This window comes from Acanthisitta chloris, unplaced genomic scaffold (assembly GCF_000695815.1).
Source record: "Acanthisitta chloris isolate BGI_N310 unplaced genomic scaffold, ASM69581v1 scaffold3126, whole genome shotgun sequence".
NCBI lineage: Eukaryota > Metazoa > Chordata > Aves > Passeriformes > Acanthisittidae > Acanthisitta > Acanthisitta chloris.
The window spans coordinates 4,820-29,781 of record NW_008677457.1 but is presented as its reverse complement, the minus strand read 5'-3'; the positions used below and the strand labels follow the sequence as shown (position 1 = coordinate 29,781).

At 40.5% G+C, this 24,962-nt stretch overlaps 1 protein-coding gene across 1 annotated transcript; it reads right to left on the bottom strand.

Annotated features, from left to right (window-relative positions):
• Nucleotides 1-1,687: 1,687 nt before the first annotated feature.
• PARVB (parvin, beta) lies at nt 1,688-24,206 on the bottom strand (the record flags this gene model as incomplete). The annotated part of the gene is made up of 10 exons (XM_009076502.1): nt 1,688-1,764; nt 4,455-4,527; nt 7,029-7,130; nt 9,386-9,454; nt 10,745-10,806; nt 12,760-12,779; nt 14,457-14,515; nt 19,321-19,436; nt 20,357-20,497; nt 24,104-24,206. Coding segments are annotated over 10 exons (822 nt in total), but the record flags the coding sequence as incomplete, so codon positions are not given.
• Between the last annotated feature and the right edge of the window lie 756 nt (nt 24,207-24,962).

Below are 24,962 nucleotides of genomic sequence, written 5' to 3'. Positions count from 1 at the left end.
GATGCCTACTTACAACAAGGACTCAAATGAGCCCATGGAGCAGAGGAATACTACCTGCTCTTCTTTGGGGCACTCTGCCTAATGTTTCACCCAAAAGCATGGCTGACCATAGAAGAAAAGTTGCTGCTGTGATACATAAAAGCAGTAATCAAATCTCTCCCCTATGTGCTCCAAGGAAAAGAGTGATATTATATGCATACTCCACAAATCATTCACTCTGGAAATGACAATTCCATTTCCTTCACAAAGCTCTCCTTGACAATCCACTCAGATGGCTCATGTTCCAGCACAGCCTCCCTGTACCCTGCACACAGCACATCACCTGCCAGGAACAGCACTGCAGATGAGACCTGTGAAGTTCCATGAGGCAACTAGTCTACTGGATAAATCTAGCAATCCATTTTTAAGACAAATTTCCACCATAACAACTTAAAAGACCACAGGACTAGGCCAGAGAATAAATCTAGCAATCCATTTTTAAGACAGATTCCCACCATAACAGCTTAAAAGACCGCAGGACTAGGCCAGAACACTACTAGCAGAGGATTTCTTGGGATGGCACAGGGCAACTCGATGCAATTAGTTTGAAGCATAACTGATCACCAAAGAGTTTCCCATTTGAGTGCTAACCACTGGCTTCCACTTTGTATATCATATGCCTTGCACAGCCCAGTGCAACATGTAAATACAAACAAGATCTTATTTATACAGGAATTCAGTTCTGCTCTTTTGGAAGGAAAATATGTAAGGCTCTGTTTATAAAAGCCTGACCCCCAGAACCACAGAGCTGCCAACAAGTCTAACAGGAATGAATCTGACCCTTTAACTCAGCTAACTGAAATGAAGAATCACACTTTAAACTGCCAAGCTCATTATTCCCAATGTTCATTTCAGAAAGGACTGGAGGCAAAATGCACTAATTCAACCTGTGCCTGTTTGACCAGCTCCTGACTGACCTGATTGAAGCTGCATGCTTAATGGATAAGTGGTTCTAGCAAACAAATTTCTCCTAGGAAAGAGATGAAAGAAAAATAGATATCAAAAGATTAGTTGGTCATCCCATTGCAAGACTTATTCTGTGTAAACACTGAATGGAAATAACACTGAGTAGAATGAGGTGAACACAAAAACTGAAGCTTTTGCCATGAGCTTCAGGTAGTGCCTGTAATTCCCCTCAGCTCAACCCATCCAACAGAACATACAAAACCTTATTTAACAGAAAAGGCTCTGCTTCTATATAAATTCCAATGCTGATTTTCTATTGCTAAAACTTAGTCTGAAAAATTATCAAATGCCAGTTGCAACCAAGGAGTATGCAAAAGAAAGTCTACCGAAGAATCAAAGAGTCTCCAGTCATGAGGAAGGTCTCATGTTTTCCCTGCTTATTAAAGTAGTTAGTGGTATATCTCCTTTATCGAAAGAACATTTGTTGACTATAACAAAAAATAGATCCAACAGTATCTTCTGGTAAAAGTATGAAATATCTACACATTTTCAAGTGACCTAGAGAATACACATGCATTATTTTTAGTGGGATTGTCCTACAAACAGCTACAGACAGACCACAGTAAGTGTAGAAAGAATGCATGAAGTATAGCATAAGGCACAACGGAGCGTGCAGAGGGCGTTTATTGCAATTTCTGCCTCAGGAGGTTGAAGGATGAAGAGACCTCAGCAGCTTCCAGGATCATTCAACATTCTTGTACTTTGTGAACAGGTTGTACAGAACCCTGAGTGTAGACTTCAGATCCAAGTTGACAACATCTGTGGAAGAAAAGGAGAAATGCTTAATTTGCATTTTGTTTTCCCTCATTTGTCCTAAAAGGAACAAAAGTCCTCACATCTCTGAGCTGGTGGAATCAGCAATAAAACCCCCCACAGAGTTCTGATCTCCCCAAGTCAAGCCTTCTAAATGTCCCATGATGTGCTTCAAAACAGCTTCATGATCATACAGTCACAGCTAACTTCTCTGGGAAATAGAAGAAAGGTAAGTCCCTTCCTCATCTAAAATTGGTTACAGAGAAAGTCTACTTCTGTCAGAGACTTGGGGTAAAGGCTTTGGGAAACACTACCAGTGAATTCCCTGGCCACAGAAGCAGTGAACAAGTAGTCACACACCTCATGAGGTACTGAATCTCACACATCCACAGCTCTGCAATGAAACAGTCCATGAATAAACAAAGCCTGAATTCTCAGCAGACTCAAAGCTTTGTATTATTTAATATCCCTTCTTACCATACTATGCCAGAGAACAGGTCTGGAACAGTTCTCAACAAAAAAAGCTTTTTTGTTAGCACCTCCTGACCAGTTGCTATAATAAAATACCAAGAAATACCACAGACATAACCCAGGGACTAGGGGGGGGGCACAGCACAGAGAAGGCTGAAAAGGTAGAAATGAAGGTTGAGTATAATACGTAGGAAAGAAGGAGGAAGCAAAAAATACACAGTAAACAATATCTATGGAAGCAGAAGTAAGGAACAACTGACAAAAAATCATCACTGACACAGGCTGCCCAGGGAAGTGGTTGAGCCACCATCCCTGGAGGTACTTAAAAGACATGTAGACGTGGAACTTGGGGACATGATTTAGTGGTGAACGTGATGGTGCTGGGTTAATGGTTGGACTCCATATCTTAGAGGTCTTTTCCAACCTTAACAATCCTATAATTCTAATTCAAGAGGCATTTACTACCCAATTCATGCTAAAGGACATGGATTCACCTGACAGGTTTTCCATCCTATTGAGGAACAAACAATACATCAGTATGGCATTAACAGAACATACCATACACAAAAGATTTTGTAGAGCATCAATATCTCGGCCAAAATTAATTACTGTTCTATGAAACACGTTACATGATAGTACTGACATATTACATGACAGTACTGACTGTCCAGATCTTACATAGGATTAGATGATGCTGAACCCATGATGTTACTGTCCTCTCCACAGGAGCAGTTTTTCAAGAGCAACAGTCAGTTTTACAGGCAGCTCCAGACACACAGTCACCACTCGAGCACACTCCAACAGCTGTGAACTACTGCTGCTGGGAATGGGTACACACACAGCAGAGGAAGGAAAACTCACAGGAGATTGTACATCCTGCAGCAGCAAAAAAGGAATGTTCTATGAGCTAATTAGCTCACTAATACCTATTAATAATTAAATTTTCAATCAGTAAAACACTCAAACATATTCTGCTGCTTATTGAATCTACACACCTTGTCCAGAGCAAACAAAAGATCTGTTATAGTGTTCTACCATTCATGATACTGTAAGGATGTAAGATAGTGTTATGGGAAGGTAACTTCTGCTGTCAGATTAAGTGATGAAAACAAACAAAACAAACAAAAAAGGACAAGATTTCAATGAGTCTTTTCTTAGGTTTTTAACATTTTCTCTCTCTCAAAACAAGCTTATCTAGCTTACCAGCTAGATTTCTACTGCAATCTCCTTAGCCTTTCCACTCAACAAACTGCCATTCCTGACTGTGTATTCATATTTCTCCAGCTTCTTTGTCCTCCTCCTATACCCACTGACTCAACTCCAGTACTCAGAACACTCCTTTACTTTCCGAAGTTAGTTTCTTGTTTTACCACATTCTTCTTGAGCACTTTTAACCCCCAAATTTAAAACAAGAGCACTGACAGGATATATATGCATTTACTATTGTCTTCTGCCTTTTCCTCCCACTGTAACCAGCTCCACTATTTGTTAATCTATTTACTATCACCACTTGGTCTCATTTTAAGTCAGACTAAACATTTCTTGAGGGCTCCTCAATTTTCTTTGTTCTGCGGAAGCTTCTAACACATACATAGTTTGTAACACCAGGGATAAAATTTGCTCATTTAGCAGTCATAAAGTTTTAATTCCTCTTTTTATTCCTAGTGCAAGCAACAATGCAGACCTCATCATTAATTAATTTCAAGGTTCAGAGACTTTAAAGGGAAAACTCGGTTTTTACACTTCTCAGCTCTGACTCTCAAGTCTACATAAATCAAGAAGATAGTTCAAGACAATTCAAGAAGATAGATATAGGTTCTTTTAAAAAAAACACAATCAAAGCCTTTGAGTTATCTGTCATTGAAATCTGATCACAGGAGCCCAAACTAGCACTAGCTCTAAGAATTATGAGAATTAGACCATGAAAAGCTTTCTGCTTGAATTGTTATTGAGAACACCAGCTGAATTTATAATAGAGCACTGAACAGCTCTTGAATGATTCACTAGAGCTAGACTGGGACACCTCAGTGAATCTATTCCAGACAAGAAACACAGGTAAGGATATACCTCAGACAGACAATGAATCCTTTGTGAAACTGTCAAGGGGTGCATTTACACCTTCACTTTGGGGTACTACTGCTCCTGTCTTCGAATGGAGCTGCACTTGAAATGCACCTGTCACTGTGTCTCTATATAGAGTTGAAAAACACATGGCATGTCCATACCTTCAGGGCGAGCTTTTGGCTTCTTCAGTCCTCCATCCTGCATCAGCTCAAAAGCAAAGGAAACATTATGGACCTGAAAGAGGTAAAGTGTTTAGAATCTCAGTTATATTGGCGTTAAAAACTTAATCAGTTTTAAAAATGCTTCATTCTCTCTATACTTGGCATAAAGAGTTAGAATTCTATTCCACTCAATATTAAACATTTACATGTTTAAGCATGGCAGAAAGTACATAGGAGGGACTAAGAAATGAAAGTTTGCATCATAATAGGGCAAATATTCATTTTTTTGATATGTAAAAAAAGTAATTTAAGATTTCCAATCATTCAAGTGTAAAAATGTGCCTAGGTACCACATGAACTAAGAAACCCCATTAAGCCTCAATCTCAGTCTCTAGGGCAGAGGCCAAAGAGATCCCACTAACAATTACAACAGAGCTGCATTTTGTTCAGTTCCTCCTGCCTGTACCCAAGATCAACATTTCCAACTACAAGGCAAGATACCACTCACCATCCAGGCAACAAGGAATGTAACAGAAATAGCATAACTGAACAGAGATGAGAAACACATACGGGTGAGTAAAAAAGATGAAATAAGGACACCACGTGGAATTATTTTCAAACAACATTATTTCTGCATTATTATCAGCTGCATATCAAGCAACATCAACATCACACCATTAAGGATCCAGGCTGCTTGCAGCATGACTTTGTGCTAATCCCTTAGTCTCATGGTGGTGCTTTAACTTCCTCTACTTGAAAACAGAGGCAAAAATCAAATTCAGTTTTTCTAATGAAGTAAATGCTTTATAGAATTCTTGTTGGTGGCAGTTCCTAGACAGGCTGTGCAGTGAACTTGCAAAACAAGGTAGGCACAACTGTACAGAAAGAGCTTTCTGAACAAGCCACCAAGGATCACACATGAGCATAAAGTCAGAGGAAAGAAAATGGACAAAAAAGGAAAAATGAAAGAAAGCAGGTGTCTTCTTTTAATCTCCCCCTTGAGGAATGAACATTTGATTTAAAGAGATCTGCACAGCAGCTTTCTGGTCCATGCTTACTGAAATTTAAGCAAGGTAATTTGCATTATGAATTCTGTGCAGTTTTGTTACTGCGAATGACAGTTCTGGAGATACAGAAAGGGAGGAGAGATTTAGTTACAGCTACTCATCTTGAAAATCAGGGAGTTATGCATACAGAGCTCCCTCTCAACAAAGAAGGCCACCTTCACTCCTGCTTATCGCTCTGGACATTATTAATCTCTTTTTACCTACCCTCCTCATTCATTGTGACAAAACCCAATGTGAAAATATTTTCTTCTTTCCCAAAAAAACAGAGCCTACCTCTCCTTTGCTTTACAAATCCCCATTCCTCAAGGCAGAAGCTCCACACAAAACCACAACATAACTTCAGGAATACTGGAAAATCTTTATGAATTTAAACCATTAATAACAAAATTGTAAATGCCTGTCCAGGAACAACTGCAGCCAGAGGCAAACTTCTGGTTGTGACACGAAAACATGCACTAAGCACCTTTCTCATCCTTAATGCTAGGAAGGACACAGGGCAATAGAGCAAGCATGGGGCTGAGAGCAAGACACTTATTTCATCTCCTTCCATCTCTAATATCCTGACTATGAGTAAGACAATCTAAGACTGCAAAGAATCCTCTCCTCAAAAGCTCATTCTGTGTGAGACACTGTTAGGCAGCAAGTCATTCACTCCTTACCAACAGAAAGATACCCAAAACTGGAAAATTAGCACATTCTCTCAAAAGCTAAAATCAGCAACTTGGCAATGATCCTGCCAGGAACTGGACACAGAACCAGATGTCTGTGCTCACAAATTGACTTCAGCCAGGCAATTTTTTGCATGCTCCCTCCCTGGCAGCATCAGGGCATTCTTGGCTTCAGATCAGCTTCAAAACATGTTACCTGTGAGCACTCAACAGAGAGTTTCTAGCCCCAGATCAATGTTTGTAGGAACATTCAATAAACTACAGGAAAAGAAGAGGTATTAGGCAATGGATCCTAATGAGATGTGGGGGCAGTTTTTAGGGATGACATCCTGTGACCTTGGGAAGAAGCTCTGTCTCCATGTCAATCCCAGTGCACAGGATGCAGCTAAAGCTGAGCTTCCCATCTCTCACTTTTTGTCTTTCTTGCCTATTTATACAGTACATACAGGCAAGGCCAGGCATCAGCTCTGCTGTCTAGCACAAGATGACACCCCTAAGCACAAGAACACTTCAAGCAGTACTATAATCTAAAAAATACCTTTGATTATGCAAAGTACTACACAGTACAAAACACTCATTAGCAATTTATTCATTCTGGATATTCATGAGCATTATGTGTTTCTCGATGCTAGTAACAGAGTATCTTTCATCCTTAACTATGGGTATTCACCCATTTATTTCACAAGCAACTTCTAGTGGTCTTAACTATCAAGTATCACAGCCAGTGCCTCTTTGCTACAGCCCCTGAAGAGAATATACCAGGTTCTGATATACACAATGATTGGAAAATAACATGTGATAACAATTCAAGAAGACTATAACCTGGAATTTCTACTCACCTTTTGATCAAAACTTTCAGGTGTTAAGTAGAAGTTGTGAAGTGGAACAAAATAGTCCTCAAGGAGACCCATGAGCAAAACCAAGTAAACACCATCTGCAAACTGAAGAGAAATACTGATGACATTCCTAGGAGAAAGGATCTGTTTATAAGCATTCATACACAAGGAGAACAAAGAATGCTTGGCCCAAATTATGCTTTTTGATTTCTACCCCTGTTTTTTGCTAGCACAGAAGTGTAAGATGGTTCAGGAGTCACAGAGTGCTGCTTTCTGTCATAGCAGAGAATCAACAAGAAGTGCAGCAAGCATTTAGGGCTTTGTTTCATCTGCTCCCTGGATTCACCTGTTCAGGGTGCAATCACCAGTGCAGCTGAGCAAGCTAAATCAGTCTTTTCTTAAAAGCCTGTTGATAAAGCTGCTCTCTTGTCTGTTCTCTAAAGAGAAGGAAAACACAGGATACAAGGCTTTCTCCCTACATCTGGTAGCATTATTTCCCTTACTCTCATTTCCTGAGCAAAACAAGGAAGCCCATCAGCAATTGCTATAGCATTAACTCTTGCAAGATCATGTGCCAATAACTATTTTAATTACTTACATACAGTAAATAGCTCTAAGCAGAAGAAATTAAAAGCAATTCACCTGGGAGTGATCTACAATTTGTATTCCTTAGTTGTGCAAAGTATTTGGTCTGAATAGGCAGGGACTGAAAAAAACATCTTTGTCTTCAGTGAGTTACCTGTTCACTAGGCTACTGAATACTCTGGGGTGAGGTTAGAGTACCTCTGTCTGCTTGTTCTTGCTTTCCTCATGTTAATTTTGTTTGCTTGAGGAATGCTGCCAACTTCACTACACTATTTAGAAAAAATTATTTGATTAAAAGCAAAAGACTTCCTGGGAAACATGTCTGCACATTATAAACTCTGAGTCCTACTACTACAGCACTGGTACTCCCAGTCCTCCTCCTCCTACTACTGGTCATTTCAACCACCATCCTTCTTAAATCATGTGTGTTGGACATTCAAATCTCTGCCCTTAATCAGAACATCAAATTAAGTCTCCCCTGTCACAGGTAAGAAGCTTAACTTCACAAAAGAATTTTTCCCCAAATCAAAATAATTGGTTACAGTTTTAGTAAATACTAAATAACATACCACATGTTTTCAGCAATACTGTTCAGTGTTCCTAGCAGACAGGATAGCTACTTACTGGCTAAGGGGGGTAATACAATATATTTCTAATAGACTTCTCACTTGTGATCCTGATATGGCATATGTGACATCCCCTAACCTTTCAAAAAATAAATTCTTGGGTACCTCTAAGGCATTAAGCAACAATTTCTTGTGATAGATCAGATCCAGTCACCCATTTGTGTCAGCAAAGCTATAAAATATCAGTGAATGAATGACTGGTATTAAACTGAGCCAGGCACAAACCAATTACCCATGTTCCTGGGATAATTCTCTAGGTGCTGTGCTTGTTTTTGGAGACAATAAGATAACCATCTCTCCACAGTTCAGTGAACTCTGGAAAGAAGATCTGCTTCTGCTTAGCCAAGCCCATGCCTGAAAAATTGTTTAATTTTATCTTCAAAGTGAGAACTACCCCACTGATACTGAAATTCACACTCACTTAAGGTTTCCAAGTATATTCAGTACCCAGTTCTGCACTAAAGACAGAGGACTCCACAGAGCAGGCAGTGGTGGTTGACAGCCACCTCCACTAGCTTTAAACAAACTACTCTGGATACCAGTGGGCAGCCAAACCACCACAGCATGGGAGCTCCAAGTCATTAACTCACACTGCTGAGAAGCCTGTGCTCACAAGATAGCAGGGTACAGAGGAGGGTAGGAAGGCCTTTGCTGCAATGGCAAAATAGTTTCCAGTCCTGCTTTGATGCAGTCAAAGCTAGCACTGATATCTCTATGATGAACTGCACACTGCAGCCCACCCTCCTCCTGAGAGCCCCAGGCAGCTATTAAGAGCTTCTACCAGTTCATCATGAACCCTCACAGCTAGAAAAGACACAACCCACCATCCACCCATAACTATAGCAACTGCTCTGCAGCACTCCACTTTGATCCGAGACGAGCTGCCCTGAAACCCAGCCACCTTCTACAGTCAGGAATACTAGTATCCAAGAATTTCACCTTATCATACAAGTCAACAGCAATATGAAGTATATGTAAATATAAGTAAAGGAAGCAAATGAACAAATGTCACTGCTACTCAAAAACCAGAGCCCTGATCCCATACATTAATGTGCCCAAAGATAAACAGTTCCATAACTAGGTTTTAGGGACCGAGGGCCTAGGTTTGCAATTTACACATATTACATACAAAAAGACAAAGTCTCCTACCTGGGTTTCTAGCTCTGTTACTTCCAAATTCAGTTTATTCAAGTGTTTGTTCACAAAGGTGATCAGAGACTATAAAAGAAAACACCAAAACCAGTAATGTTACACTCTACACTCAGTGCCTATGTGAAAGGGTTAACAAAACCTTTTGTGACATTTTTTTAAAGCATAATAAATATGCATGGGTGCTGTCTGCTTTTGCACAAATAAGTACACAAAACTCAAAACAAGTCAGCCAAAGTCATTTTTGTTGCACCGTATGGCAGAACTCACCAGATGGTGCTGTTACATACAGCTAACTAAGTTTTCCTAAGTATGCACACCAAGCATACTTTAGTGTCGTTGGAAAAAGCTGTGATGACATCGGTGCTTGGAGATGAAGCAGTAGGTGCATTTACTGTACACACTAATCTTTCCAGGTTCTTGGAGAAGATCCACTGACTGGGAGCAAGGCATCAGCAGTGCTGAGCTAAGAACTCCCCCGAGAAGATGCCAACAGCACACTATCCTGCACACACCTCTGTTCCTGGAGGGATGTGTGCACATCAACTAGCAAAATACAGTCAGCATGTAACCTAAGTCTAGGATTTCTATTCCAGATGCAAGATCTTGCTACTACAAGCCAGATAAGTGCTAATTTATTGAAGCACAGATATCTGCCACCCCACCCACCCCACTTCCAAAAGGGAGACAAAGTTGGGTGTTAACACTTTGATTGTATGGCAATAGTTAACTTAATTCTCTATCAACTTCACAAACATTCTTCTAGAAGACATTTCAGACTGGAAAGATAAAATCTTCCAGAGACTTCAAAGCATTATTTTAAATGCACACATCCTCTATTTCATACAAACACAAGGGACACTTACAACCCTGATCTTTGCATAGTATTGTTCTAATAAATGGCTTAAGAGCCATGCTGGAAATATCTGATAGAACAACATGGAGTCTCTTCCTTATGTGTTACCTAAAACTAACAAGAGTTGTCAGAGATTAACAGCTACATTTCCTCTCTGCTCCGTCTAACACAAAGAGCCATGTCAAAAATAAGTCTGGATGGGTGTGCTGTGAGATGATGCTCAGACCAGGGGACCATGTGAATTAGAGTTAAGTACAAGAGCCCTGGGACAAAAGCAACTCTTGTAAAAGCTTTACATTTAGCAAACCTGTTTCTGGATGAACCAAATTTCAGGGTACTGTGCAAAATACCACCTGGCTTTGAAACAGGGATCTTTGGAGATAAACACTCTTTTCACCCCTTTGGAATCCTCTTCTGTTATTTGCTGGATGTATCTGAATATCCTTTCAGAAGCATAAGAATAAAAAGCAATGTGGGAAATAAAACAACAGTTTTATTTTTACCTTTTTGACTACGCTGAGTTTGTCTGGTGCATGATCGAAAAGTGTGTCAAAGGCATCGCGCTCTGGTTTTAGGGAAAAAAAGGGAAAATCAATACACTTCCAACAGCCAAGTATAGGAAACAGGTTATGTGCCCAAAGCCTAAAGGTTTTTCTCAGAAAGCCCCATAACAGAGACCCAAGCTAAAAGTTAGCACTCTACTTCATTGTCTAGCTAAATGCCAGAGCAAACTACCCTGGGAATTTTAGAGGTAACTGAAAATAAACATATCATTCCTTGATTTCCCTTTTCTGCCATTCATAATTGGTACACAAAATATGTAGGTGAAAGAAAAATTAAAATGAAACACAAATTTTGACTATGCTCCAATCCTAACTTAAGCAATAGCTATGGTTGTATCCAGCACTCAGCATCAAATCAGATACTCATTTGGTTCATTTAAAATTACCAATACTACCCCTGACTCCAGTAAAGCTTAAAACTGAACTCAAGCAAATACTGATTCAGCAGTGCATGAAGAGCAAAGTTTATATACAGTATGAAGACTTCAAGTATGTTTAGACCTTCAAAGCAGTGTATAACAATATCTAATCCAATCTATGCTTTCAACATAGTTTTTAACAGCTTTTCCATGAGCAAATTCTTCTAATTTACAGAACACATTTTAATAGTTTTCTACTATTAAATAAACAAACATAATTATTATCCAAATTTTTTTGGTATCTCCAAATGTGTTCTTTAGCCCCTATAGTTCCCTGACATTACTTATTTTCCAAGTACCTTATTAATAAGTATTATTTAATAAGAATTAATGTAGATACTTTGCAGGAAGGGAAATGGTAGTGTTCAGTCATTATTAAGGGGGAAGAGAGAAAATAAATTACTTATTTTTCATCACACACAGTCCTTTACAGGAACTCACATCTCTTCAGTGAGAAGTGACTTAATGCCACTAACAAAATGAAACACAAAAAGTCTCTTGGTAGCAACACCAAAGAAATTATTTTTTGTTTATTAGACCTGCCCTGTTGCTAGAAAGCTCTAAACTGCAAAGTCTAGAGAACATGGAGGAGGTAAGATACTTCATGGAAAGGAATTAAGAGAGCTGGACAGATACACAGAGCTCTTGGACCTTGTACCATACACCTTTGCTTTAGTAATTTTTGTGTATTCATTTATATATAAATTAAATGGTCATAATGTGAAGAAGGTGTAACTTATTGCTGGGGATGGCAAAGATTTTTACTGGAAAACCACTGATAACAGTGTTGGGAAACATTGCCCTGTGCAGCATTTTAGCTCTAGAATGATAAAATCATTTAGGTTGGAAAAGACCTCTAAGATCATTGAGTCCAATGCAGCAATGCCAAATCCATCCCTAAACCACAACCCCAAGTGCCACATCTGAACATTTTGTTAAATACCTTCAGGGGCAGTGATTCCACCACTTCCCTGGGCAGCTTGTTCCAGGGCTTGAGCACACTTTCTGTGAGGACAGTTTTCTTAATACCCTGTCTAAACCTCCCCAGGCACAACTGGACCTCTTGTTCTGTCACTTGGGACCTGGGGGACTAACCCTCACCTCACCACAACCTCCTTTCAGGGAGTTGTAGAGAGTGATAAGGTCACTCCTGAGCCTCCTTTTCTCCAGGCTAAACATCCCCAGTTCCCTCAGCCTCTCCTCATCAGACTTGTGCTCCAGACCCTTCACCAGCTCTGTTGTATTTTCTGGACATGCTCCAGCCCCTCAATGCCTTTCTTGTGAGGGGCTAATATTCATTACTTATAAATTAAACAAAACAACCAAGACTGATGTAAAGAGCACAAAGAATTATACTGGATGATCTGGTTCTACCTATTATGCTCCACATCTGTGTGTAGTAACAAAACCTGCCCCACAATACATTCCAACCCCATGGAATTGCTCAACACAGCCTTGAACTGCTGAAAGAAAACAGACAAGAATTCTGTGCCTGACACAAACAAAAAAAATTTCAGAGCCAACTTTGTTACTTACCAAATCTTCCCATCATCATCCTGCAAGTCAGAGCATTCAAAAATGTTAGGTTAGTTCATGAACAATCATTTTGAAAAGACAAGACAATAAGCTTAACTAGCCTTTTCCTGCAAGATGCCAAGGGCCAACCACTCCTACAAAGTCAGCAGGCTAAGCATGCCACAGACTGGACCCAATGTGCTGCAGGAATGTCTCCAGCAGACCAGCAGTGATGTCAGGGAGACACATTTGAAATTAATGGAAATGTGCAATTACGTTTTACACATAATTATGATTATTGATCCATAACAATTTTCATGATGAAGAGTGAATAAATAAATATAATTCTGTGTGCAGTTTCCACAAATATAGTCATCAGATGCTAAACCACACAGCTTAGAAGAGGCAAAGCTATCTATCTTACTTTAACCTGTTTTCTCTGAAAAAAGAGAACATACATCATATGTGGATATTGTGTAAAAAAATCTGCCACATGTGAAATATAAACATAGCTAGTGACATCACCAGACATATGCAGATGTTTATCAGCTGAGAATCAGGCCCTGATTTGCAGAGGAATGTGAAAGTATTCAGTGAATTCTGGATTCTGCTGATCACTGCATTTTCTGTAGCTACACTTGTATCTGGGTATGCAACACATTAAACAGTAAACCTCTTAATATTGTGTAATATTAAATAGCTTCATAAAATATATGTATAAACACACATGCAAATCTGTAAACATCTTGCTAAAAAATGTCTAAGCCCCTCTCCACAGATTACATCTTACAAACCACATCTGAAGCAGAGGACAAGCTAACTGCACTGTTCAAGAGCACAGGAGTGAGGGGAGGAATTTTGGCCCACAAACCTGAGTCAGAGCTCTGATCCTACAAAAACCACTATGAGATCTTTAATGTCCACACAGAGATGTTATGATCTCATTTTTGAGCGTTTCCATCTGAAAGATCTTCCCCACTGAGCTAGCTACATGGTACTTCATTTATCTTCAAAGCCATGGGAAGCTGAGCCAACTCTACAGGGAGCCAATACACTGATAAACTGAGGGAGGGCTCATGTAAGCCCCTCTTAGAAGAGTTGCCTTCAGGCCACGTGAAGGAAAATCTCAGCTTTTATTTGCAGCCAAAATGCATGTCTAGCCTTCTCCTTATAAAAAGGACTGTAGAAACATAGAGCAAAGTAATCTGGTGCAAAAGCTGGAGAGGGAAGATGTTTATTTATTTAATTTATTTTTGCTGAGCTCTAGTCCTGAGGTACTCTGAAAACAGAGACCTTCTCTCCTTAGAGTTTCAACAGGGTATCACTTCAGTTTTGAGAGGTATATCAAAGAATTGCCTTTTGTCAAACTAGTTCTTCCCCAAAATATCTACATTAGCCCTTCAGTTGAGAGAGGAAACAGCACTGGGCAGAAATTAGTTATATATAACTACCTCCAGGACACAGGGGGGAAAAAAGCTCTCAAAAGGTCACTTTGAGTTAAAGGCTTCTGTGACATAAGAAATTCCAGAGGACGTTTCTCCTTTGTAACTTATTTCCAGAGACCAAATCATTTCTATATAGTTAAAAAAGCACCTCATTAAGGGATTTTGTTAATTTAGAAAGGATGGGGGCAAGAATAAGTTTCTCTTTCATTTTTATAAATGGTCTCACATCATGCACCACTGACACACTCTAAAGCTAAAGCATTTTGTGCTTACTCTGTTGTAGTCGTCAGCTCCTCTGAAACATGAGTGGTCTGAAGGAGGCCTTCACGTTTCTGGAAAGGGAGATGGAGTTTGAAACTGAGATGGCATTAGTAAAGAAGCTCATTAGAGGCTCTGCAGCATTCAGCATCTTTCAGAGTGCCAGAGGAGAAAACTGGATAAAGCATGTTCACCAAGTTTTGCAGAGGTAGAGGTGGAACAGCTGACATAGGAGGACTCACTCCCAGGACAGTGGCATTTATCAGGCTGACAGCCAAATGGATATTTGAGAAATGTATATATACGCCAATATTTCCAGCCAACTAACTCACTAACAATTCTCCTCCTGAGACCAAAGTCAGCATCATGCCTGGAACACAAATTAGAGAGAGTTTGTCAGCCCTGTCTCAGATTCCCTAAGTGCAGTTGCTCATGTCACGATGTCAACCGATGATTTGACACAACTAGCAGCCTGACTCTCCAGAGAGGTCTGGGGCTGAAACAGCATGGATGGCTGTCCCCAGGCCATGTCTCTGGTGTGCTGGCAAAGCTCTCTGCACATGAGGGCAGCTCTCCTGCAGCAGGCATGTTACTGAGGCCACCAGCCACACACCTGATAGAACACATCCACCAAGGAAACACAAGGGAGCACAAAAAGCTCAACTAGTGATTTCGCAACAAATAGCATTTCCCTGATACTGGATTTTCTCTCCTTGGGATAATTTTCTGCATGAATAAGGCGTCTCCTACCCAACAGAGAGCTAGCATGCAGTGAGACTCAGCTTCAAAACAGCTTAGAGACTGGAAGTGCTTTTACCCCAGTCAAAAACTTGCTTAACATCTCTATGGGTTCCTTCCAAAACTATGGGATATAGCCTTGTGCCTGAATGGAGGAATTTCTTTCCTCCCTTCTCTGTGCTTAAAAAGCTGACTCAAAGAGCTCAAATCTCAGCAGCCATCTAGGAACCAGGTCTGTCAGAATGACTTACAGCAGGCTTAATAAAGCTGCTCACTCAGAAAAGCAGGAAAACCAAACCCCACAGGCACAAGCTCCATACACATATACCATCTCCATCATTTTCATCAGCTGAACCCCAAGCAAAAACTTATTAGGGAAAACAGCTTTGAAGAGAAACATCCTTCCCCAGAAGCAATCTAAGAAATAAAAATTGAAATTTAAAAACCAGTAAGAAGAACTCCTGCCCTTCCACTCCCTGCCCAAAAAATGAAGGCAGAGCTGGTTTCTCCAGCCACCACCCAGAGAGCCTGGCTGGAAGCATGGAGAGAGCTGTGGTCTCCCATCACTGTGCTGTTACAGCTCTGTCCTGACTGGGCTCTGGGCTGGATGCTGCCAGCTGGCCATGTATTCACAGCTCCTCACTTCCCTATCATGCACATATCTCATCCTGCTCCCCTGAGGGAGCCATGGGAACGGCGCCAGAAGGTTTGGTGAAACAAGCCAGGATGACAGCATGGATGGAAAAAATGATGAAGCATCTGACAGGGCAATATTTTCTTGCATACAAAACAATGTTGTCTTTATCCCATCCCACCACGACTCTGCTTTATTAACACTAGTTTCTGCACCTTCCAGGCACCACATACCCCAGGGAGAAAATGCTAGAACCAGTGAACAAAAACTCAGTAAGAGGTGACTAGTGAATAACAGCTCCAAATGCCTGATCAGAAAGAGGAATGGATGCCAACACTGACTCCCTATCTGGTGGAAAAGGCAGCATTTCTGCATGGCCCCCTCCGAGGCAGCTGGTCATGCTGCTCGCACAGCAAGCCTAGGTCCCTTGGCCTTGCAATCCAAAAGCAAATGTCATTCTCTGATAAAACGTTGATTCTTTGCACCACTGGCACTAGACACATTTATTCTTCATCCTGCCTTGCCTCTGACCTTTCTGTCTGCAACTCAGACCAAAAGGGAATTATTGTAAAAATACCTCAGATCTCCCAGCAGCACCAAAGTGGGACATGCTGCAATTTAAAAAATGAGGATGGGGAAAACTAAGTGCAAAAGACAACAACCATTTATAATTTCAAAAAGAATAAATACAGCACCTCAGAAAATTCTCAGTCTGTCACCTCAAGATGCTAAAGGAAGGGAAGAATTCAATGGAAGGGCAGAATCATCACCAATCTGTGGAGACTTGGAGAAATACTTCCCACGTAGCACAGTGCTGTCACAATATTATCTCATTTTATGGAGCAGGACAGTAAAAATCAAAGAAAAAGCCCACAACACTTACACAAGCTAATAAGGTATTCTGCATTGCTCTGGGATGGGATATAGAAACACATGATTTGGCTAAGCAATAACTTGCTAAACCTGTATGACTCTCTTCTCACAGTGTAAGTACAGTCCTTCTGGGCAAGAAGCACAGATCTGCACAGAGTGAGGATGGCTTATTACCAAGTTGATAATGATAATCCTCAATGTCAAAGTTACCCATGACAATGAGACTTAACTAGTTTTGTGGGTTTGTTCTTGCACAATACTCCCACCACATCTTGCACAGTTTTCTTACTGCAGGGTCAGTTCTGCAAGGCTTACAAAGAAATCACTTATCAAACTGTTTATTGATCCCCTCAAGTGCATATTCAAGCAAGAAGAGGCATTTAAATGAAAACCTCTCAAAGGAGGCACCTTATCTTAACTATGATCTAGTTCAACAGAACCCTAATCATTACTGGGATATATAATAACAGATCATTTAACAATAAACTGATATTAATAGTAATAATCTTCTTAATAACAGTTTTCTTACTTGGATTAGGAACAACATTAACCTCATTACCCTTCTGTTTGTCATTTAGTGTAACAAAGGCTAAATAAAATCCATTTAAAGAGATCCTTGATACTGAACCAACATGTATTTTTAGACTAGATTATGGATGCTGCACAGCAAAACTATACCAAGCAAAAGTTACTGTTCCAGAAGAAACATGCTTCAGTTTATACTGTGCCTTGCTTCCCATTTAAATAAACAAAGCTGAAGAGTTGCAAGCTTTTCCTAGCAGTGGGTTAGGGGGCTGAAACAAGCCTCCTCTTGCACAGGGCCAGCTGAGCTAGGCTTGCAGCCAGCAGTTGCCATAACCATCTCCAGGACTCCAGGCTTTAGGTCCAAGAGCAAGAGCTTAGTCCCTCAGGTTTAAATTAACTCTCATTGTACTGCTGCTCTGACCCCTTCAGGCACTCCCCTGGGGACACAGGTGTTGCTCTTTCTTTCATTCCTTAGTTTCTGTCAGCCTTTATCTCATCCTGTCTTCACCTAAGCCTTCCCTAGTCTCAAGATGCAAGGACTGGTGAACCAGATGCTCTCAGTAGATGTCTCCCCTATATCACTCCAACAGGAAAAGTTGTGAAAACACCTCCACAGCCTTCCCTCTGCTACAGAAGTGGAGAATTCTGAAGCCTGAACTAAGGACAAGGAAAGGGAGGCCTGACCTCTCTACCTAAGAATTTTTTTCTGACATAGCAGTTACAGAAGACACTTCACTGTACAGGCAGAAGGAGATTTCTAAGATCAGGGTGTGAGGGAACTGTCAACCAGCTTATATTCACATGTTCCTCCTTATCTTTCCAAGACAGTCAAAACAATTTTAAAGATAAATTAGTCTCCTATATATTCATGTTACTTTATAACCAACTCACCGTTCTTAACATGAAAGAACAAGAAAGCAGCCTGAAAGCAGTTCAAAATCACCTCTTAAAGATAATAAATACATTTATTGCGAGCCAGGGAGTATCCATCAATTTCTCATTTACATCCCACCCTGTACCTTTAGAGCATTCAGGCAGGCAGCCTGGAAAATGGCATTATTTACATGGAAAACAAAATGAGGCTTGCCTAATCAACCACCCTGCAAAATGCATCTTGTAAGGGGATTCATATTTGCAAAACAGAGTCTGAGATCACTTTATCTTCTTCATTCTTGAAATGAAACCTACTGCAGCCTGACAGCTCTAACAGTAAATGGCACTTGCACAGCCTCCTGCCAGCAACTGAGCCTGCCTTGCAACCACAGCACTGAGCACCACAGCAAACAGGCACAGCACGACCAGAGTGCCAGCTGGAACAGGTCTGCCTGGGGTTTCAACAGCTGCTGAGAAAAGCTGAGTTCACACCCTACAGACTGTACTGCCACAGGAGCTTCAGCTGGGATAGAAGGTGAGATAAAAAGCAAGAGTGTGTATGCTCTGAAAGTAAAGTCTTTGCAGAGGGAAAGGAAAGGACTGACATCAAGCAGAAAAAGGAACAACCAGAGCAATAGCTAGGGCAGGAGGGAAGAAGTCAGGGTTCCTTAGGTCAGATCTCTTCTGCATATCTAAGGAAAGCTAACAAAAACACAAGACTGTGAAAGAAATGATGAAAGTCTATTAGCATGCCAAGGAAAACAGCATGTCTAAGTCAGCACATTAAGTCATTGGGGAAAAACAACATCAGTAACAGGCTTCCCAGACTAGGGAGATTCTACTTGCTGAAACTCCTTTCTGTGCTGTTTGTGTTTCAATGACTTCTCTACAAAAAATGCATGGCCAAAAAAAATTTACTGAAGTGAGAGAAATTACAGGCACGGTGCTCTCTGATACACAACCCCACTGCCTGTTTTTAGCTTGTTATTGCACTAGCAAATGGTTGTCCCAAATACATGAAAGATGTGCTGTCATCAGGATCACATCTGAGCACAAACAATGTGCACGTGCAACACAAAAACGCATTGCCAGGATTACGACTCACTAAACAAATGGGACATGAATTTTCTAAATGACAAGGGGCCAAAGGGGATGGATGGGATCAGCCCAGTACTGCAAAATCAGAGTGATAAGCGATGACTGTTCTATCAGTTTCTCACAGGAGGTCATACTCACCCGTACAACTACCACCTGTACAGACACATGTTCAGGCAGTCGAATGGGAGCCCGAAAATGCATTGCCAAAGCTACCAAAAGGTGAAGAATGGAAATCAGATTCTTGCCATGGATTGCTGCAGGGAACATGGAAAATGAAGCAAATAAAAGAATACTCAGGCCTTATTTTAAACAAACAGCTCTAAAAAAAATGCAGTGAAAAATGCATTTAGTGAACATAGTCTTTTTTCTTTTTATCCTTCTTCCTCTTTTTCCTAAATTAGTAAGCCTGACAATATAATTTTACAGGTAGCAAAGCCTAGATTCAACCCTTCCTTTAAGCTATATGCCTAAATTATAGGTCCAAACCTTTCAGCTCCCTCTTTGGTCAATGAAGACAGGCAGACTCAATCACTTGCTTTTCACTGTACTGGAGAATACTGGAGAAAACTGCTTTTAGCAGACTTCAAAGGGTTAACACAAGCTTTCCTGTCTGTAAGAGGTGAAACCCACCCACCTCCTAGGTAAAAGGACTTGTCAAAATCCATTCTCACTTTTGGATTGTAGCAGGCCATGCTTGAACAGCAGATACTTTCTGCTTAGCCTGTCAGAAGCTGCATCCTCCAGCAAGATACAGGATCCTTTTACTCTCACTGTGGTGACCTGAAGGATCAGATCACCCTCTAATATTTGAACAACTAACACATTTCTTCTACCTGTAGGGCTTCAAATTCAAAAAGCAACCAACAACTTTCTAAATAGAAGCATGTCCTTAAAGGAACGGGCTACTTCAGTTATCCTACAGCCATGTACATCCGTGGTTAAACAAAGACAACAGAAATGGTAACAATACATGGGTGTGGTAATACCCTCTATGAAACAAAGACAACAGAAATGGTAACAATCATTATCTATACATGGGTGTGGTAATACCCTCTACACAAATAAAGAAATAATTTTAAAATCACAGTGCATCGCAGGGAATATGATCAATCTATTGGTTATCATCCCTTTCTTGCCTGTGAAACTGAGACAGAAAACATAACAGAGTCCTTACAGTCAACATTCCACTTGATTGTCCAGCCATGGGGTCGGAGTAGATCATGGACAGCTTCCAAGACTGTCTGCAACTTCTGTTTCTGACCAATTTCAGATTGTGTCACTTCTGCCACGTTCAGTTTACGGTCAGCCAATTTTTCTGTAGTTGCAAAAAAACAACACAAAGAACAGGCAAAACCAGATTAAACAAGGTCCTGGGTGAAAATAAGGAGCACAGACCACTGGGCAGACCTTGACTCCACTGGAAGTTTTCTAAGAGAATTATTTTCCTTGGAAAGAAAAACAGCTGCAAGTAAAACTTTCATCAAAGTGTGTCAATTCCAATAAAAATGTGAAAAAGCTGGAAGGGTCTGGCTGAACACACTCATCAATCAGGTGTCAAAACATGTAACAACTTTCAACTAGGCATCAAGTTAGTAATAATACTAATTGCACCTCCCAAATTCTTTCACTGCTGAAAAGCATTTGGCTCAAGAGAGCCTTCACTACACAAGGAATCTGCACAGATTTTAATGACAAGTTAATTTAGGACAAAAAAGGGGAAATATTGTGTGACCATTCACTTCAGTTTGATAAGCTTTATTTCAGGTTGGCTGAAGGTATGAATTTAAGCTAAAGCAAACTTTGCATCCCCAGACTCTCAAAAGTCAAAGACCCATATGACTCTCAGATTTGTGCTGCTTTAGTGGGACTAATTTAAAGAAGTAAGTTGGTACAATCTTGTCATGTTGTTATGACATTGTCACATCATGGTTAATTACTTCCAAAAAATGAACTAATGCAGGAAAACTTGTAAAGTGACATTACTAGAATTTCAATTCTGTTTCTGTAATATAATTATTTGTTGCCAAAGTCATATACAAGTTATTCTTCTCTCTCTCTGCACTGTGGCCCTTGCCAAAGACACAGGAGCTGAAATGCACTAAAAAAAACAAAGGAAGAGAGCTGAGGAAGGTGGGTTAGAGTCCTCCAGCCATCAAAGCAATGAGTTATCTCTCCACACTCAGGAAAAATGTGGGCAAACTCACTCTGCAGATCTGCCTAGGAGGTCAGGACTGGCTGGATATATTCTAATCCTGTATTATTCCACTCTTCAAAGAAAAAACATACTTCACCTAAACTGTCTTCACATAATGGGATGAGCTTCAACTCTAGATACTCTTTCAGAAATGTTTCAGAGCTGTCAAAGCCTATTATTCCAACAATGGAAATATTTCTGCTCTCATGTTCAAAAGTATGTTTCTTCTGGACATTTCACCTAGCTGAAGATAGATATTTATTTCTTTTTAAATGGCAGAAATACAAAAGTATTCTAATAACCCAAACAGAAGAGACTTGCAGGTTATCAACTCACAAACACTTTGAACATTTTGACTGTTTCTATCAGTCTAATCTAGGAAAGTTTTTTCAACATCTGGATAACATTAACGAGAAAACCATTCTTTAGCCAAGATGAATCTTTTCTAAACTGACTACCAAAACAGGCACATATAATTTTAAATTATTTTAGATGTTTTTTAAAAACACTATGCTAAAAGATTAATTTTTGGCCACTCAGCAAACAGAAATTTATTTCCATTCACCTGACACCATGTATACCAAGACACTTCAGCTTGGTGGCACTTGAGTGGCACTACTTGTACCTTGATAAAATTAACTAAACAAGGAGCTCCACCTCAATCAGTCAGACAGTTATTTGTTGATCTCTTATTTAAATCTGCTTCAAAATAGGCCCACGGACAAGCTGTTGTCTTTCATCTCTTTTTTGTGCCTGCCTGTCAAGACAAAACACCTCTCACACACAAGGAATGGTAAGTACTGCTTGAGATTTAATGACCATACTTTGTTTGCCTTTCCTGCAGGCATCAGAAAAGAAGACTTGCACAATACAGAGCTGTCTTAATTCTGAGGCTTCCAGCAAGAGAAGACCAACAGAAGCTTGAGGTGCTCTGTCTCTTGCATCAATGAGACAGCACGAAGATGATAGATTCAGTCACAGAAGTCTTGCTGAAGAAACCAAGGCACCACTGAAGACCAACACAAGACTGGGGCTAAATTGTGGTAGCTTCAGGTCAGGGGAGATGTATCTGCTCTCCAGTCAGAGGCCCAAAAGGAAGGAAGTGGGGAAAAGCTGGTCTAGCTGAAAGTCGCAGACTGCAAGATGTACACGTTCACCTTTCCTCCTGTAAGATATGCTAAGTCCAACTGACCTACATATAGGAGCATAGAATCACTTATGTTGGAAAAAACCTTTAAGATCATCAAGTCCAACTGTTAACCCAGCACTGCCAAGACCATCACTAAACCACGTCCTTAAGTGCAACATCTGCATGTTTTTTGAACACTTCTAAGGATGGTGACTCCACCACTGCCATGGGCAGCCTGTTCCAATGCCTGACAACCTTACAGTGAAGAAATTTTTTGTAATATCTAATCTAAACTTCCTTAACCTTTAAGATCATCAAGTCCAACTGTTAACCCAGCACTGCCAAGACCATCACTAAACCACGTCCTTAAGTGCAACATCTGCATGTTTTTTGAACACTTCTAAGGATGGTGACTCCACCACTGCCATGGGCAGCCTGTTCCAATGCCTGACAACCTTACAGTGAAGAAATTTTTTGTAATATCTAATCTAAACTTCCTTTGGCACAACTCCACTTCCTCTCCTCTTGTCCTATTGCTTGCTACCTGGGAGAACAGACTGACCCCCACCTGTCTACAACCTCCTGTCAGGGAGTGGTAGAGAGTGAGAAGGTCATCTCTGAGCCTCCTCTTCTCCAGGCTGAGCCTCCCAGCTCCCTCAGCCTCTCAGTACTCTTGTTTCATTTCTCAAGTTATTTTTGAGGAGTTTCAATTGCACACAAAGTTAATTGTTGTTAACTAATTTTAAAAGCTTGTGAAGGTTCAGCGAATTGCTGCAGACCTTTTATTTAAGGGGCATATGCAGAAAATTCAGTAAGCAGCATCCACCAACACCAGTGGAATTAGCACCACTAGGTCCTCTTGCCCCACTCTGATACATACATCCCACAAGACAACCCGCTCTTGAAAACCTGTCATAAGTAAGCTGAGAGCAGTCTGGCTATCTGTGTCCAAGAAATAGTGTGGATTTACAATGGCACTTGAAGCCTCAAGTCTCTTTGTTTGCTAATAGCACCCCCATAAATCACTGCTGCATCATCAGGTTTTCTCCACTGTGCTTCTTGTATCAACACACACATTGCAATGATGTAAGGGGGCTGCAAAATCACAACTGCTTAGCTGAGTATATCTCTCCACGAATTAGCCACACCTAAGTACACATTTTGAGTACATGCCTGCTGCCATGCACTCTCTTTTTCTTAATTTTTTCCCCCTAAAAGTAGTTCTCACAACAGCTCTCAGCCCAAAGCCTTTCAGAAGCAAACTATACTGACAAAAGTTTGGCCCACACAGATTGTGCTTGGCTTCCCACTGTAAACACAAACCTTTTCACCTTTTTTCTACCATATATTTCAGCTGTCTGGACTATAGTCAGGCAATGAAATAGATACCTAGGAATCATCTGGATTTCCTCTCCTTTCAGCAGACAGCCCAAAAAGTATAGATGGAGAAGCTGATGCTGTAGCTATCAGTGAAACAAAGTGTATGCCTGGTGAGATGGTGAGTTACTGCACAGACCTGCTGCCTTCTGCAGCTTTGGAAGAGATTAACTGTGGGCCCCTTCCAGTCTTTGGGGTTACCTTCTCTTGTATGAACTCACCCAGCAGCTTTTGCAGCACCTGCCCATCATAAAGGTCCTCTTCAAGTTGTTTGACAATGATTCTCTCCTCTACCAGCACATCATTAATCCAGTCAATTAGAACCTAGAAACACAGAAAAAGGAGGGAAATATGTAAAAATCACTGAAATATGTTCCTTTTATTCAAGGAAGTAATCAGGAATATAAAACAGAGGAAAAGTAACCACATTTATATATTTCCAAGTTACAGAGACAAAGAGATGCTTTTGCTCTGTTATTTCTAATTCAGGTCTTGACAGCATGGCAATTTTAGTGTCCTCTATTTTTCCTCAATAAAATGTCTCCTTATTGCACCAATTCTAAACTAAGTAGCAACTAGCAGGTCTGCAACAATCACCTTTGCTATTATCTATGTTCTCCATGTCCCAAAAGCCTGTTTTCATGTGACTAGCAGATCTGCCAACAGATGACAATAGTCCCATGTTCCCACCATGATCTCTACCCTGAAGAGATAGATGTGAATGATGTACCAGAAAAAAGAGCTTCAGAAGGGACAGAGTGAATACTCCTACAAACAGAAGCTAAATAGAGTCACAGGCTAGATCTCTGTCCTTAGCAACAGGACAAGGCATTTTTTCTTAAGCTATTGCAGAATACAGAAGTCCAGAATTAAGATCTTGGTCAAATGGGTCTGATAACCATTCTACTACCTACGTAACACTCCTCACATGCTGACTATCACAACTGTAAAAATCATCCAATCACCTGCAAGACAGGATGTTCATAACATAACTTTTAAAAAGAAAAGGAACTGAGTTAAGTTTTCCAGGTGCCAAAGATAATAATTTCCAAACGGTTACAGGAAAACTTGGCTGTTTGA